General features: G+C 37.7%; 2 protein-coding genes across 3 annotated transcripts in view; both read left to right on the plus strand.

Moving 5' to 3' along the window:
* LOC109622760 (tachykinin-like peptides receptor 86C) overlaps positions 1-13,032 on the plus strand; it is a 436,364-nt gene that overhangs the window by 232,386 nt on the left and 190,946 nt on the right. The window lies entirely within an intron of this gene.
* LOC134285577 (uncharacterized) overlaps positions 1-13,032 on the plus strand; it is a 29,177-nt gene that overhangs the window by 328 nt on the left and 15,817 nt on the right. The window contains exon 2 of the mRNA XM_062846630.1: positions 1-13,032. This exon is cut by the window's right edge and continues 15,817 nt beyond it. Coding sequence (XP_062702614.1) covers positions 5,401-6,306 — 906 coding nt within the window. The 5' untranslated portion in view covers positions 1-5,400 and the 3' untranslated portion in view covers positions 6,307-13,032.

The raw sequence follows: 13,032 nt of genomic DNA on the forward strand, positions 1-13,032 counted from the left end.
CTTCATCAACTGTGGGATGTGATGAAACTCTCAACATCTGGTAATGTTGCGTAAGTGAGGCCTATTTTGGTGTGAGTCAGCGACGAAAAGAGTGTAATTGAAGAAAATCATACGCGTCACATAAATCGTTAGAAAATGAATCCACCGAAAAGTGCTAGGCTTCGCTTGCAGAATCTTCACGTCGACTACGGATAACGCGTTCCCTTGGCATTAGATGTCGCAACATCTGGCAATCATCGGAGACAGCTGATTTGGTGACACCACGCGCAGGCCACATCATCAAAAAGAAAAGAACATGGAAGCTGTAACTCCAGAAGGAAACGCTCAACGGAAGACAGTGCAAGTATTGGTTTCTCGCTAGGGGAAAGACAGATATAGCAAGAGTTATTCTGTTTCCAGAGTGTTGCTCAGAATTTCTCTGGATCGCACAGCTTTTCTCGAAGTGTTGTCTGATGCCATGGAAAAAATGAGCAGTGTTGCCCGATTTCTCGCTAATAGAGACGTTTCTGAAGGGAACCTCACACCAGTGTCTTGCCCCTAGGTTCGTCGCAGAAAGATCGAGCCGTTACGCTAGGCCTGTAGTTTTTGATCGTTAATTACCGATCCTCGGATTGCGTAGAATAAGGTTTTTGAGGCATAGTGTAGTTTCAGTGTAGTTCTTAATTGGAGCGCCTTACATCAGCTAAAACGTCCACAGGGTGATTCAACATATTTGCAGTTTTTGAAAGGGTCCTGATTCACTAAACGAAGAAATTGTAAACGCTACGCTGGGGAAAAAGTTCGAAACAACTACGATTTGATAAGTTTACCGCCGTCGTGTTCGCACTGTAACGTGTAAAGCGTGATAAGAATTCTGCAAGAGATTGCTCTCCAATACACATCAGAAACGTTTTAATTGGCCGTAAGCTAGCATCGAACAATGGAATACCACAAGCAACAGTGCTAGGCTAGTATGTATTGGACAATCCTAACGCACATCAGGAAGGCAACCAACTGTGACGTGCCACTTCAGTTTTAGTACATACAAACAGACGTAACTCTTAGAGGAAATTCATCAAAAACATTTTGCCGGTGCCTTTTTCAAGAGCACACTGCCACCTGTTGGTAGATCCGCGCGAGACACTGACGGCCATGATGGATTTCGATTTGACGGTTGTCTAACACGCATGTTAGCATCATTAAGCAACGTGTACACTGGCAAACGTCAAAGCGATCGAACGCTAGCGCCTCTGGTGGGAGGATCGCGGAAATCAAATGAAATTCGAATTGATCGTTAAATGCATGTGTCGAGCCATTGCGAAGAGTGTTACGTCTGTTTGTCTGAGGATTTAGTCTTGATTCTTAGTACTTAGTTCTTAGAATAAGCTTTGACGGTGGTGGTCATAGGTATTATTTATCGGCAGCTCTTCAATTCAGCCTAGTGGTTACGCATTGGATCGCCAACTCGGAGACGTCGGTTTGAAATTTTGAGCTAGTCGGGAATCGTTTCCGGCACATAAGCACAGAGACTTAAGGCTGGACCACAATAGCGCGCCGAGGAGCGTCGCGTCACGTCGCGTTTAGCGCTTCAATGTACTAAAATGCCCAAAACTGTTCTAAATCGACCGCGTCTAGTGCTTCGGATGAGTTGTTTTTGTAAATATTTCAAATCTACACGTCGGATTGATTAGTCGTCAATTCTACCTTTTTTTTTTATCTGTATTACCGAGATTTTTAACCCTAGGTTAGTTCATCTCAGGACCCACGCTTTACTTCCCTTCCGAAGGAAGAACTCACATTTTGCGAGTTGGTCGGGAGTGGGATTCGATCCCAGGTCCTCGGCGTGATAGTCAAGTGTTCTAACCATCACACCAGGTCCGCTCCACATCGATTCTACCGTCGGAGATTATTTCGAAGTAGAAAATGATGGAGTTTAAAATAGAATTTGATGGGTTTTAGAGGAAACGATGCACGAGACATGTGAAGACATTTTGACTACCGTTGGCATGGGTTCCGAGAGAAAAAAAACGACGACTGGTTTACGTATGTGAGGCAGGCCTTGGGGGCACAACTTCTCGAAATTGTGCTTGAGAATATTTGTAGATTTCTTGGACACATTGACGTCACAGTAGGTTTTTCCATAATTTTGACCATTTCCAATGGATTACTGAAAACTGCCAGAGAAGTGGAAAGCTCTTTCTGATAAATAGTTTAGCTGGAAAACATTCATCGATTTGTATTAATCCAAAGCATCAAAAACAACTATACAGTAAATAGGCATTTCCAAGCTTTTTGTATCTTATTACCATTTTGATAGGCGAGGCCTTATTGTTTGAAAGGTTCTTCCGGGATTTCACTCAGCAAATCTTCCATGGATTTTTCTAAAAATTCTTTCAATGATATATGCAGAAATGCTTTCAAGAATTTGTCCGTAGTTTCTTCCGAGGATTTCTGCAGAGGTCCTTTTAATGATTTATCGTGATTTTAGTTTCAACGAGTTCTTTTGAAATTTATGATAAATTCAGAACACTTCCCATGTAGCATTTTATAGTCAAATAGACTAGAAGAGGTTCTTAAAACCATCATTAAACCAAAATAAAAGGTTCAAGGTTCTATGACGGTTCTGAAAACCTCTACAAGGCTTATTAGCAATCAATATGTTATTAGGCTTCTTATGAGGATTTGTTCGGCAATTCTTTCAAAAAACACTTTAAGATTGCCTTCGAAGGTATTTTGAAGAAATTCTTTTCTCCAAGATATTTTTTCAAGGACTCCACAGGCAATTCATGAAGGATTTTTGGAAGTTCCCCTTGAGAGATTTCAATATTTTCCGGATTTTTTTGAACTAATTCCTATGGGATTTTTGGTATGTGTTTCCGTAGACGAAGGATGACTCAAAATAATTTTAACAAGGTTTCCAAGCATTCCTCCAAGAATTTCTTCAATTATTCCTCCAAGCATTCCTCCAGAAATTCCTCCACAGATTTCTCCAGGAATTCTTCCCAGGATTCCTCCGCAAATTCTTCCAAAGATTCCTTCTTGAATTCCTCCAAGGATTCATTCAAGAATCAGTACAAGGACTCCTGCAAGAGTTCTTCCCACGATTCCTCCAGGAGTTCTTCCCACACGATTCCTCCAGGAATTCTTCCACGAATTCCTCCGGAAATTCCATGACGGATTCCTCAAGGAATTTATCCAAGGGTTTCTTCAGGACTTTCTCAATGTATTACTCAAGGCATTCCTCAAAGGATTCCTCCAGGAGTTTTTTCAAGGATCCCTCCTGGAATTTCTCCAGGAATTCTTCCAGGAATCTCTGAAAGGATTCCTCCAGGAATTCTTCCATAGATTTCTCTAGGAATTCTTGAAAGGACTTTGTCAAGGTATTCCTCCAGGAATCCCCCTAATCATTCCTTCAGAACTTCCATAGAATCTTCTAGGAATTCTTGCAAGGGTTGCTTCAAAAATAGTTCCATGATTTCAGAATTGATTTCAAAGATTCCTCCGGGAATTCTTCCCAGGATTCCTCCAGGAATTCATCCAAGCATTTCTCCAAGACTTTTTAAAGGTATTCCTCCGGGAATTCTTCCCATGATTCCTCCGCAAATTCTTCCAAAGATTGTTCTGGAATTCCTGCAAGGATCCATCCAAGAATTAGTGCAAGGACTCCTCAATGGATTCTTCCCAGGATTCCTCATGAAATGTATGCATGGATCCTTCCAGGAATTTCTCTAGATATTCCTCCAGGAATCTCTCCAAGGATTCCTCCAGGAATCTCTCCAAGGATTCCTCCAGGATTTTTTCCAAGGATTCCTCGAGGAAGTCCACCAAGGATTCATCCAGGAGTTTCTCCAGGATTGCATCCAGGAATACCTCCATGGATTATTCCAGGAGTTTTTCCAAAGCACTCCTCCAGGAATTCTTCCAAGGATTCTTCTTGGCATTGCTCCTGGAATCTCTCAAGCCATTCTTTCGGGGATACCTCCAGGAATTTCTCCATAAATTCATCTTAGAACTCCTGCATGGATTCCTTCTGGAATTCCTCCAATAGTCCCTTCAGGAATTCCTCCATGGATTCTTCCAGAAATTCTTCCAAAGATTTCTCCAGAAATTCTTCCAAAGGTTTCTTCAGAATTTCCTTCAAAGATTCCTCCAAGAATTCCTCCAGGAATTCCTCCACGGATTTCTCCAGGAATTCTTCCAAGAATGCATTCTGATATTTCTTCTCAGGATTCCTCCAGGAATTCTTCCCAGAAATCCTACAGGAATTCTTACCAAGACTCCTTCAGGACTTTCTTAAAGTATTTCACCAGGAATATCTCAGATTCCTTCAGGAGTTTTTCCAAGGATCCCTCCAGGAATTTCTCCAGGTGTTCCTCGAGAAATCCCTCCTGAAATTCTTCCATTCATTTCTTCAGAAATCCCTCCAAGGATTGCTCCAGGAATTTTCCCATGGATTCCTCTAGGAATTCTTGCAAGGATTCCTCCAGGATTTTTTTCAAGGATTCCTCCAGGACTTTCTCAAGGTATTTCTCCAGGAGTCCCCCCAAGGATTCCTTCAGATCTTCCTTAGAATCTTCTAAATATTCTTGCAACGATTACTAAAAAACTAGTTCCAAGAATCCAGTGCTGATTCCTAGGGTTTCTCTTGGAATCCTTCTCAGGATTCCTAAAGAAAATCTTACCAGGATTCCTCCAGGAGTTCATGCAAGGATTCCTCCAGGAAATTTTTCAGGTATTTGTCCAGGATCCCTTCTGGAATTCCTCCAAGGATTTCTTTTTATACTCCTCCAGGAATTTCTCCAAGGATTTCTTCATATACAATTTCTGGGACTTATCCAGGAATTCCTCCAAAGATTCTACCATGACTTCTTAAAAAAAAATCCTTCTGGAATTCCTCCAAGGAATCTTCCAGGTATTCCTCCAAGGATTCCTCCTGGTATTCCTCCAAGGATTTCTCCAGCAATGCCTCGAAGAATTTCTTCAAGGATTCATCCAAGAATTCATGCAAGGACTCCTCCTGGATTTCTTCCCAGTTTTCTACGAAGAATTGTACCAAGAATTCATCCAGGAATTTTTCTCAAAGAATTCCTCTAGGAATCCCTTCAAGTATTCTTCCAGGAATTCGTCCAAGAATTCTTCCTGGCATTTCTCCAAGGATTTTTCTTTGCCCTTCTCCAGGAACTTCTCCAAGGATTCCTCCAAGAATTCGCCCCAGGATTCACCCAGGAATTCTTTCCAGGATTTCTCAAGGATTTTTTTTCAGGATTCCTCCAGGAATTTCTCCAGGTATACCTCTAAGAAGTTCACTAGATATTCTTCCAGGAATCTCTCCATGGATCCCTCCAGGAGTTTTTCCAAAGAGTTCCTCCAGGCATTTTTCTTGTGACTCATCCAGGATATTTTCTAGCTATTCTTCCAGGAATGCCTTCAAGAAATCCTCCAGAAATTCTTCCAAGGATGCTTCCTGGCATTACTCCTACAATTTCTTCTGGCATTCCTCCAAAGATTCCTCTAAGAACTCTTGGATGGATTTCTTCAGGAATTCTTCCAAATATTCCTCCAGAAAGTTCTCCAGGTATTCCCCCGGGAATTCCTCCAAGGATTCCTTCTGAAATTTTTCCAAGGATGCCTCCCGGAATTCTTTCGAAAATTCTTCCAAATATTCTTACAAGGATACTTCCTGGAATTCCTCCAAAGATTCTTCCAGGTATTCCTCCAAGACAGGCCCGTGCACAGAAGTGGCGCCAAGGGAGGGGTTTTCCCCAATTTTGGCAAAAGGCGGTGGAGCGCCTAGTGTATGGAGCGTCGGTAATGGGGGGGGGGGTAACAACCAGCCCCCCCTCCCCCTTGTGCACGGGACATGCTCCAAAGATTCCTCCAGGAATACCTCGAAGAATTCCTTCAAGGATTCATCCAAGAATTCATGCAAGGATTTCCTCCCAGTTTTTCTTCGAGGAATTTTTCCAGGAATTTTTCCAGGTATTCTTTCAGAAATTTCTCCAGGAATTCTTCCAGGAATCCCTTCAAGGATTCTTCCACGAGTTCGTCCAGAATTATTCCTGGCATTTCTCCAAGAATTTTTCTATGCACTGCTCCAGGAACTTCTCCAAGGATTCCTCCAAGAATTCGTCCCAGGATTCATCCAGGAACTTCTCCAAGGATTTCTCCAGGAATTTTTCCCAGGATTCCTTCGGGAGTTTCCCCAGGTATTCCTTTAAGAATTTCACCAGATATTCCTCCAGGAATCCCTCCATGGATTCCTTCAGGAGTTTTTCCAAAGAATTTCTTCAGGCATTTTTCCAAGGACTCATCCAGTATTTTTTCTAGCTCTTCTTCCTGGAATGCCTTCAAGAAATCCTAGAGGAATTCTTCCAGGCATTACTCCAACGATTTCTTCAGGAATTCCTCCAAATATTCCTCCAGGAATTTCTCCAGGTATTCCCTTGGGAATTCCTCCAAGGATTCCTTCAGGAATTTTTCCAAGGATTCCTCCAGGAATTCTTCCGAAAATTCTTCCAAAAATTCTTACAAGGATACTTCCTGGAATTCCTCCAAAGATTCTTCCAGGCATTTTTTCATGAATTCCATCAGGAATTCTTCCAAGAATTCCTCCAAGGAAGCTATGAAAAAATGACTGTCTACAGGGACATCACCAGAAATTCCCTTGAGATTCTTCCAGGATTTACCATTTTTTTCGGAATTTTTATAGAAAAAAGGGTTTTCTAGAATGATTTCAGTGGAATTCCTTCGAAGATTCCTCCAAGTGTCGCTTTAGAATCCATTCTTGTCCAATGACCATGTATGTCTTTACGCTTTCTCCAAAGATTTCTTCAGGAATTCCTCATTTCATTCCTTGAAACTAGTCCACGGGTTTGGGGGCCTCTATTGCCATGACCCCGGTCGGTCCAGTAACTTTTCCTAATCGGTATTTTCGTATCTCTCACACGATATAGCTGAGAAATAGGCTATATCTAAGTGGGGGCGTTACATCAAGATGAAGTAGTCCACAGCTTTCTTCAGAAATTCAGGGATTCATTAGGAAATGTCTTCAAGGTTACTATAGAAGTTTGTGCATGTATTCCTTCATGTTTTTTTTTCTTCAAACATTTGTGAAAGAATTCCTCCAGAAATACTCCAAATGTGTCTTTAAAAGATGCAATTCAAAGAGATTTTTTTACGGTGATTCGGACATTCTTTCACAAATTCTTTCAGATGTTCTTAAGAAATTCTGAAATCATTTCACTATCTCTTTTAGAAATTATTGTTGGAATTTCTCCAGAGGTTCCTTCATACATTCAGGGATGCTCCCAGCCATTAATTTAGAAATTCCTCAGAAAAAAATCTCAAGAAATTCTCCTGGAAGTTCCTCCAAAGATTGCTTAGAATACATTCGAATACATTCGGGCCTTTCTTCAGGGATTCTTTCAGATTTTTTTCAGTAGGAGATTCTTTAAATATAATCGCGGCATTTCTTCCGAAACAATTCTAAAATTAATTTATTGACATTTAACAAGCATGCAGAGAGTTCTCCATAGATGGAACTCAGGTATTACTTCAAAGATTCCATCAAAAATACATTTTTTCCGAAATTTGTTCTGTTATTTTCTAAAGGATTCTTCCATGTTTTTTTGCAAGAATTCCCTTTCAAATTGCTTCAGTTCTTTAGTGATTATTGTGTACTAATGCCTTCAGAAGTTGCATAAGAAATTCTTCTGAGAATTTCTCCAGAGGTATATCTAAAGGTCTTCCGAGACTTCCATAAAAAAAAGAAAAAAGAGTTCCACTATTACTTAGACAAGTTAATTTGTCTATAAATTCAGCAGGCACTTCTGTAGATATTTTTCAATAGATTCATTCAGAAATTCCTCTACGGATTTCCATCGCAACTCCTCCAAAAATTTTCGAGCAAATATTCCATGGAATTACTTCTAGAGTTCCTCCAGAAACTTCGCATGATTTCTTTAAATAAAAAAGTGAGGAAGTAGCTTAACGATTTTCTTTAGGTCCAGGAATTCCTCCAAAGATAACCTTATAAATTGCCTTATTTTCAATAATTTCTTCTAGGAATCTCCGAAGGTAACACCAAAAGATATTCCTTCAGACAATCCTCCAGAGATTTCGTTGAAATTTTTATAAGGAATTCTTTAAAGAATTCTTCCAGTTTTTTTCTTTAATTTCCAGGAAAACTTTTGAAAAAATCTCTGGAGGATTATTTGAAACAATTCCTATAGAAATCTATGAAAGAATATTCCTAAAAGATTTGCATAAGATATTTCTAAAAAGGATTCTTGTAGAATTCCTAAAAAAGAATTCTTGCAGGAATTCCTAAGGGAATTTCTAAAGGAATTATAAGAAAAGCTCTTGGAAGAATTGGATTGGATTTTTAAAGAAAACTTTAAGAGAAATTTCTGAAAAAAAAATCTGAAGAAATCTCAAACATTCTGCAAACGTCTCTGGGTTGTATTTTTGAAGGAATTTCAGAAAGAATCCAAAAGGATATTTCTGAAGGAATCCCTGAAGAAGTTTCCGAAGAAATTTCCAGTAGAATCCACGTAAACATTTAAGACATGTCCTTGTATGAATATCTAGAGGAATAAGTGAATAACTCACAGGAAAATTCTTGGAAGAATCCCATAAGGAATTTCTGAAAAACTTCCTGAATTGCAGGATGGAGAAACTGTCTGAAAAACCCTTAGTGGAATTCTTAAAAAAGTATATTAAGGATTGTTTAGGAAAATTATTGGAAATTCTTTGAAGAATGCCTGAAGAAATTCTCAGAACTATGGTTATAAACAGAAATTTAAGAATTCTTCCAGTTTTTTGTGCAATTTCCAGGAAAACTTCTAAAAAAAATCTCTGAAGAAATATTTAACACTTTAGGAATTCTCGTAAAAATGACCGCAGAAATTTCTTAAGGAATTTATGGAGAAATTATTTCCAAAATAATCTCTGTAGGATTTTTTAAGAAATTTTAAGAGAAGTTTCTGAAAAATTCCATGGAAGCTCTTGAGAAATTCCTGAAGAAATTCCTAAAATTCTGAGAATCTGAGCAGACATTTCTGAAAGAATCCCTGAAGGAATTTCTGAAGAAATTTTCAGTAGAACCCATGTAACAATCTTAAAGATATCCTTGTACGAATCTCTAGAGGAAATTTTTGAAGGAATCCCATAAGGAATTTCTGAAAAACTTCCTGAGGAACTCCTTGAGAAACCCTTGGTGGGATTCCCAGTAAAGTATATTGAGGAATTTCCAATCCAAGAAAGATGTCCTAAAAGAACTTTCCCAAAGAAGCCGTGAAAGACTTCTGGAGTAGAATTCCTGGAGGGTTTTCTGAAAACCGAAACGTATCCATGGAGCGATTCTTGAAGAAAGTTTTTTGAAAGAGTTCGTGAATTAACTTCTGTGGTATTTTTTTTTGATAAATTTTAAAGGAACCTATAATTTGCTGAAGGAATCCCTGGATAACTTGCTCCGAAGGAATTGCAGCCAAAGTTTCCTTTAGAGATAATTTCTTCCGAAAGACTATCTAGACGACTGGAAAATCTTCTATGGATAGTTTCCGTAATTGCAAGGGATAGCTTCAGAAGTCTTGCAGAAAACCTCTCAGGGATTTTTAAATTTTTTTTTCAGAAAATCTTTAAGAAATTTCTCCAGTGTTTCCTCCAAGTGAAGATTTGTTGAAGCCATGGCCAAAGTGTTCAAAATCACAAATCTGGAGAACCAAATTTCGGTTGGCTCTGGAAAGTTGATCGATTGGTTACCCGATAGTGGAAAAATCTTAAGAAACTCTTGAAGAAATCCCAAGCTAATTCTCTGTGGGAATATCTGATAGAATCTCTACGTGAATTCCTGAAGATGTGCGAAGGATTTCATCGATAGGAATTCATTCTAAGGAGATACGTAGAAGAGTCTTTGGATTAATTCTTGATGATATCATTCAAGAATTTTCCGTAAGAATTAAAAAAAAATCGGTAAATCCTTAATTATCTTCAGAATTACTGACAGGTTTTTTCAAAAATTAATCCAGATTTTCCATTGAAAATTCTTTCGGCAATTTTTGAAGGAACTTCCCCGATCATAAAGCCTGCGCACTTTAGAATCGGTACACTTTCAACCGGCTGCCGCTCAAAAACGGTGTCACTTGGAAAAAAGTGTTGTTAGAAGCAATTGAAGCTTATCTATTGTAGATTGTAGGAAAAGTATAAAATTTGCTATTTTTATATTTTTAGATGAACTATTGATCTGAATTCGTAAATAGTGCCATTTTTTTCTGCACACATTGAGCAAAAACCAATCATTGTCAGATTCAAGATTTGTGTAGGAATATATAATTACCAAACCCACCAATTACGCAGTATATAATAGTTCTTGGTATTATGATTGTTGATTAAGGGAGGTAAAATATTCCATGAGTGTTTTAAAATTTCCAATATAGCTATGGTAAGCCTTTGAAGGGTTTTATGGAAAATCAAAGACTTGCATAGATATTTAAGGTCAAAAAGTTGTTTTCGCATTAGCTTTAGTTCGGCAAATACGCATACGGGAAGGATACTATACGAATAGTATTAGTATACAAGAAACCAATGATTTGATGTAGAACAATATAAATAATCGTGGCTCGAAAGCTGTATGGACTATTGCTGACGAAATTCATTGGATGTGTTTTGATGGCGTGAAATATCTAACGAAATTTTTAATAAAACTGAATCTACTCAAAAGTTTTTTATTTGTGATCATAGAATCACATCTATAGTTCCATAATCTATATGGTTTTCAGTGTTTTATCCATGAAAACTATCTTATTTTAGGCTTATTATGAGGAGTTAGCCTTATGACTGTTAATTTCCGACTACTGTGAGGGAAAACTGCTAATAATTCCAAAAATAATCCAGGTTTCGATATGAATTAAGTTGGGCCACTTGAATTGGGGAACTGTAGATCCAAAAAAACGATCTCAGGAAATATTTTTTCATAAAAAAATAGTGTGAGTAAAATTATGTTTTGAATATAGCGTGAATGGCCAATAAGGCTATAAGTTTATTATGGTCTTGTGAACCATATTTGTCAAGAGTTTAATGTCGTAACTTGTTTTGAGCATATGTTTGATGAGTATAATTTTGTTTCTTGTGGAAATATCAGCCCGTAAGCTGTGAAATTTGAAAATATTGACGATCATTGGTTTTGTGCAGAATAAAATGGCATGAATTTCACAATCAGGTCAAAATTTTATCTTGAACAAATAAAAACTGATTTTTTCATATTTTTCCTACAAAACACAATAAATAAGCTTCATTTGCTTCTTACAACATTTTTTTCTAGGTTAACCCGTTTTTGATCTGCAGCCGGTAGAAAGCGTACCGATTCTAAAGTGCGCAGGCTTTATCATGTGGAATTCATTGAAGAATTAACGGAGCTATTCTTCAAGAAATTGCCGAAGCGATTCCATAAAACCGCTTTAATTCCTAAATGTAACGCTGGATTCCTGAATTTCAAAAAGAAAAAGTTGCCGGAGGACTTTGTGCAGGTATTGTCTGAAGAATTTCCGAGAACATTTATTAAAAAATTCTTAAAAAAAAACTCTTGAAATAATAACAAGAGACAAACCGATCAACCGGTGAAAGATTTTCGATGTCGATCAATATTGATTTGTTTTGAAACGATGGCGATCGCTATCAACAGATGAAGAACTATGAAGAAAATCGGAATCGGAAAAAAGGAATTGCCAGAAGAACTTCCGAAGAAATTGCAGAAGGAATTCCCAAAAATAGTTGACTGGGAAAATTCTGCAAAAAAACAAACTGTCGATCCTCAAGGAGCTTCCATAACGTTCTGAATTTATTGTCTAAAAAAATCCTATAGAAAGTTCCGGTAAAAAGAAAGAATTGATGATTCCTTAAGAATTTTTCGGAAATGTCCTGAAAAATTATTAAAAAGACCATTTTGAAGAAGTTTCTAAAGCAATTTTTGTTGACATGCCGGAAGAAATTATGAGAAACTTGGTAGCGAAATTCCTCAAGAAGTTTCCAGTGATAGTCCTAAGGTCCTGAATAAATACTTGAGAAATTCTTCTAAAAGTTTTCCGGAAGTAAATCTAAAATTTAAAAAAAAATGGTAGGGAGTTTCTCCAGAAACTGAAAGACATATTTCTTGATAACTTGAAAATATCCTAGGGATATTTCTAGAAGAATTACCAGAATAACTCCTCAAGAAGTTGCCACAGGATTTCCTGAATAAATTGTCTAAGAAATTTGGGAATCACTTGGAAAATTTCTATCGAAATCAATAGCACAATTTTAAGAAAAAAATCTGAAAAAATTCCAAGGATTTTCCGAAGAACTATTAAGAAGAATTCCATACGAAATTATCGAGAGAACCTCCAGAGTAAATTATCTTGGATATTTCTGAATAAATTGTCGCAGTAAACAATGGAAAAATGTCGAGAAATTTCCTTTGGAAATCGCAGGAGAAATTTCAAATTGATTTGCTGAAGCAAATCCTAAAGAGATTTCAGAAAAATTGTCAGAGGAATTCGATAGGAAATTCTCGGCAGACTCTCACTTAAACTGCTTGCGGAATTCCTAGAAAGCATTTTCAAAAATATTTTTAATATTTTTACCGAAGGATTACCTCAGATTATCGCCGGATAAACTTTTTAAACAATTTCCGGAGAAATTAAAAAAAACGGAAAAATTTGCAAATGTATTGCTAGAAGAATGCCTGAAAAAAAATACTAAAAACACGACCAGAAAATCCAGAAGGAGTTACCATAGGACTTTTTAAAAAGAATTTGCCAGAGCAATCTTTCTATGAACTGCTGGAGAAATTGCCGGAGAAATTTATGATTATATTGCCGGAGCGATTCCAAAAGAAATCGCCGTTTGTTTTTCTCAAAATCTTGTGTAAAGATCTGTTGTGTATTTTTGAATTGGTTGTCGTGCTATTGCTTCAGAAATTTTTCCAAGAGATCGTTCAGCAACTCCACCAAGTAATTCTTATTGAATTCCTCCGAAGATGGAATGGGAAATCCTTGAAGATTTTTTCTAAAATTTGCC

The sequence above is a fragment of the Aedes albopictus genome, chromosome 1 (genome assembly GCF_035046485.1).
Source record: "Aedes albopictus strain Foshan chromosome 1, AalbF5, whole genome shotgun sequence".
In the NCBI taxonomy this organism is placed as follows: Eukaryota; Metazoa; Arthropoda; class Insecta; order Diptera; family Culicidae; genus Aedes; species Aedes albopictus.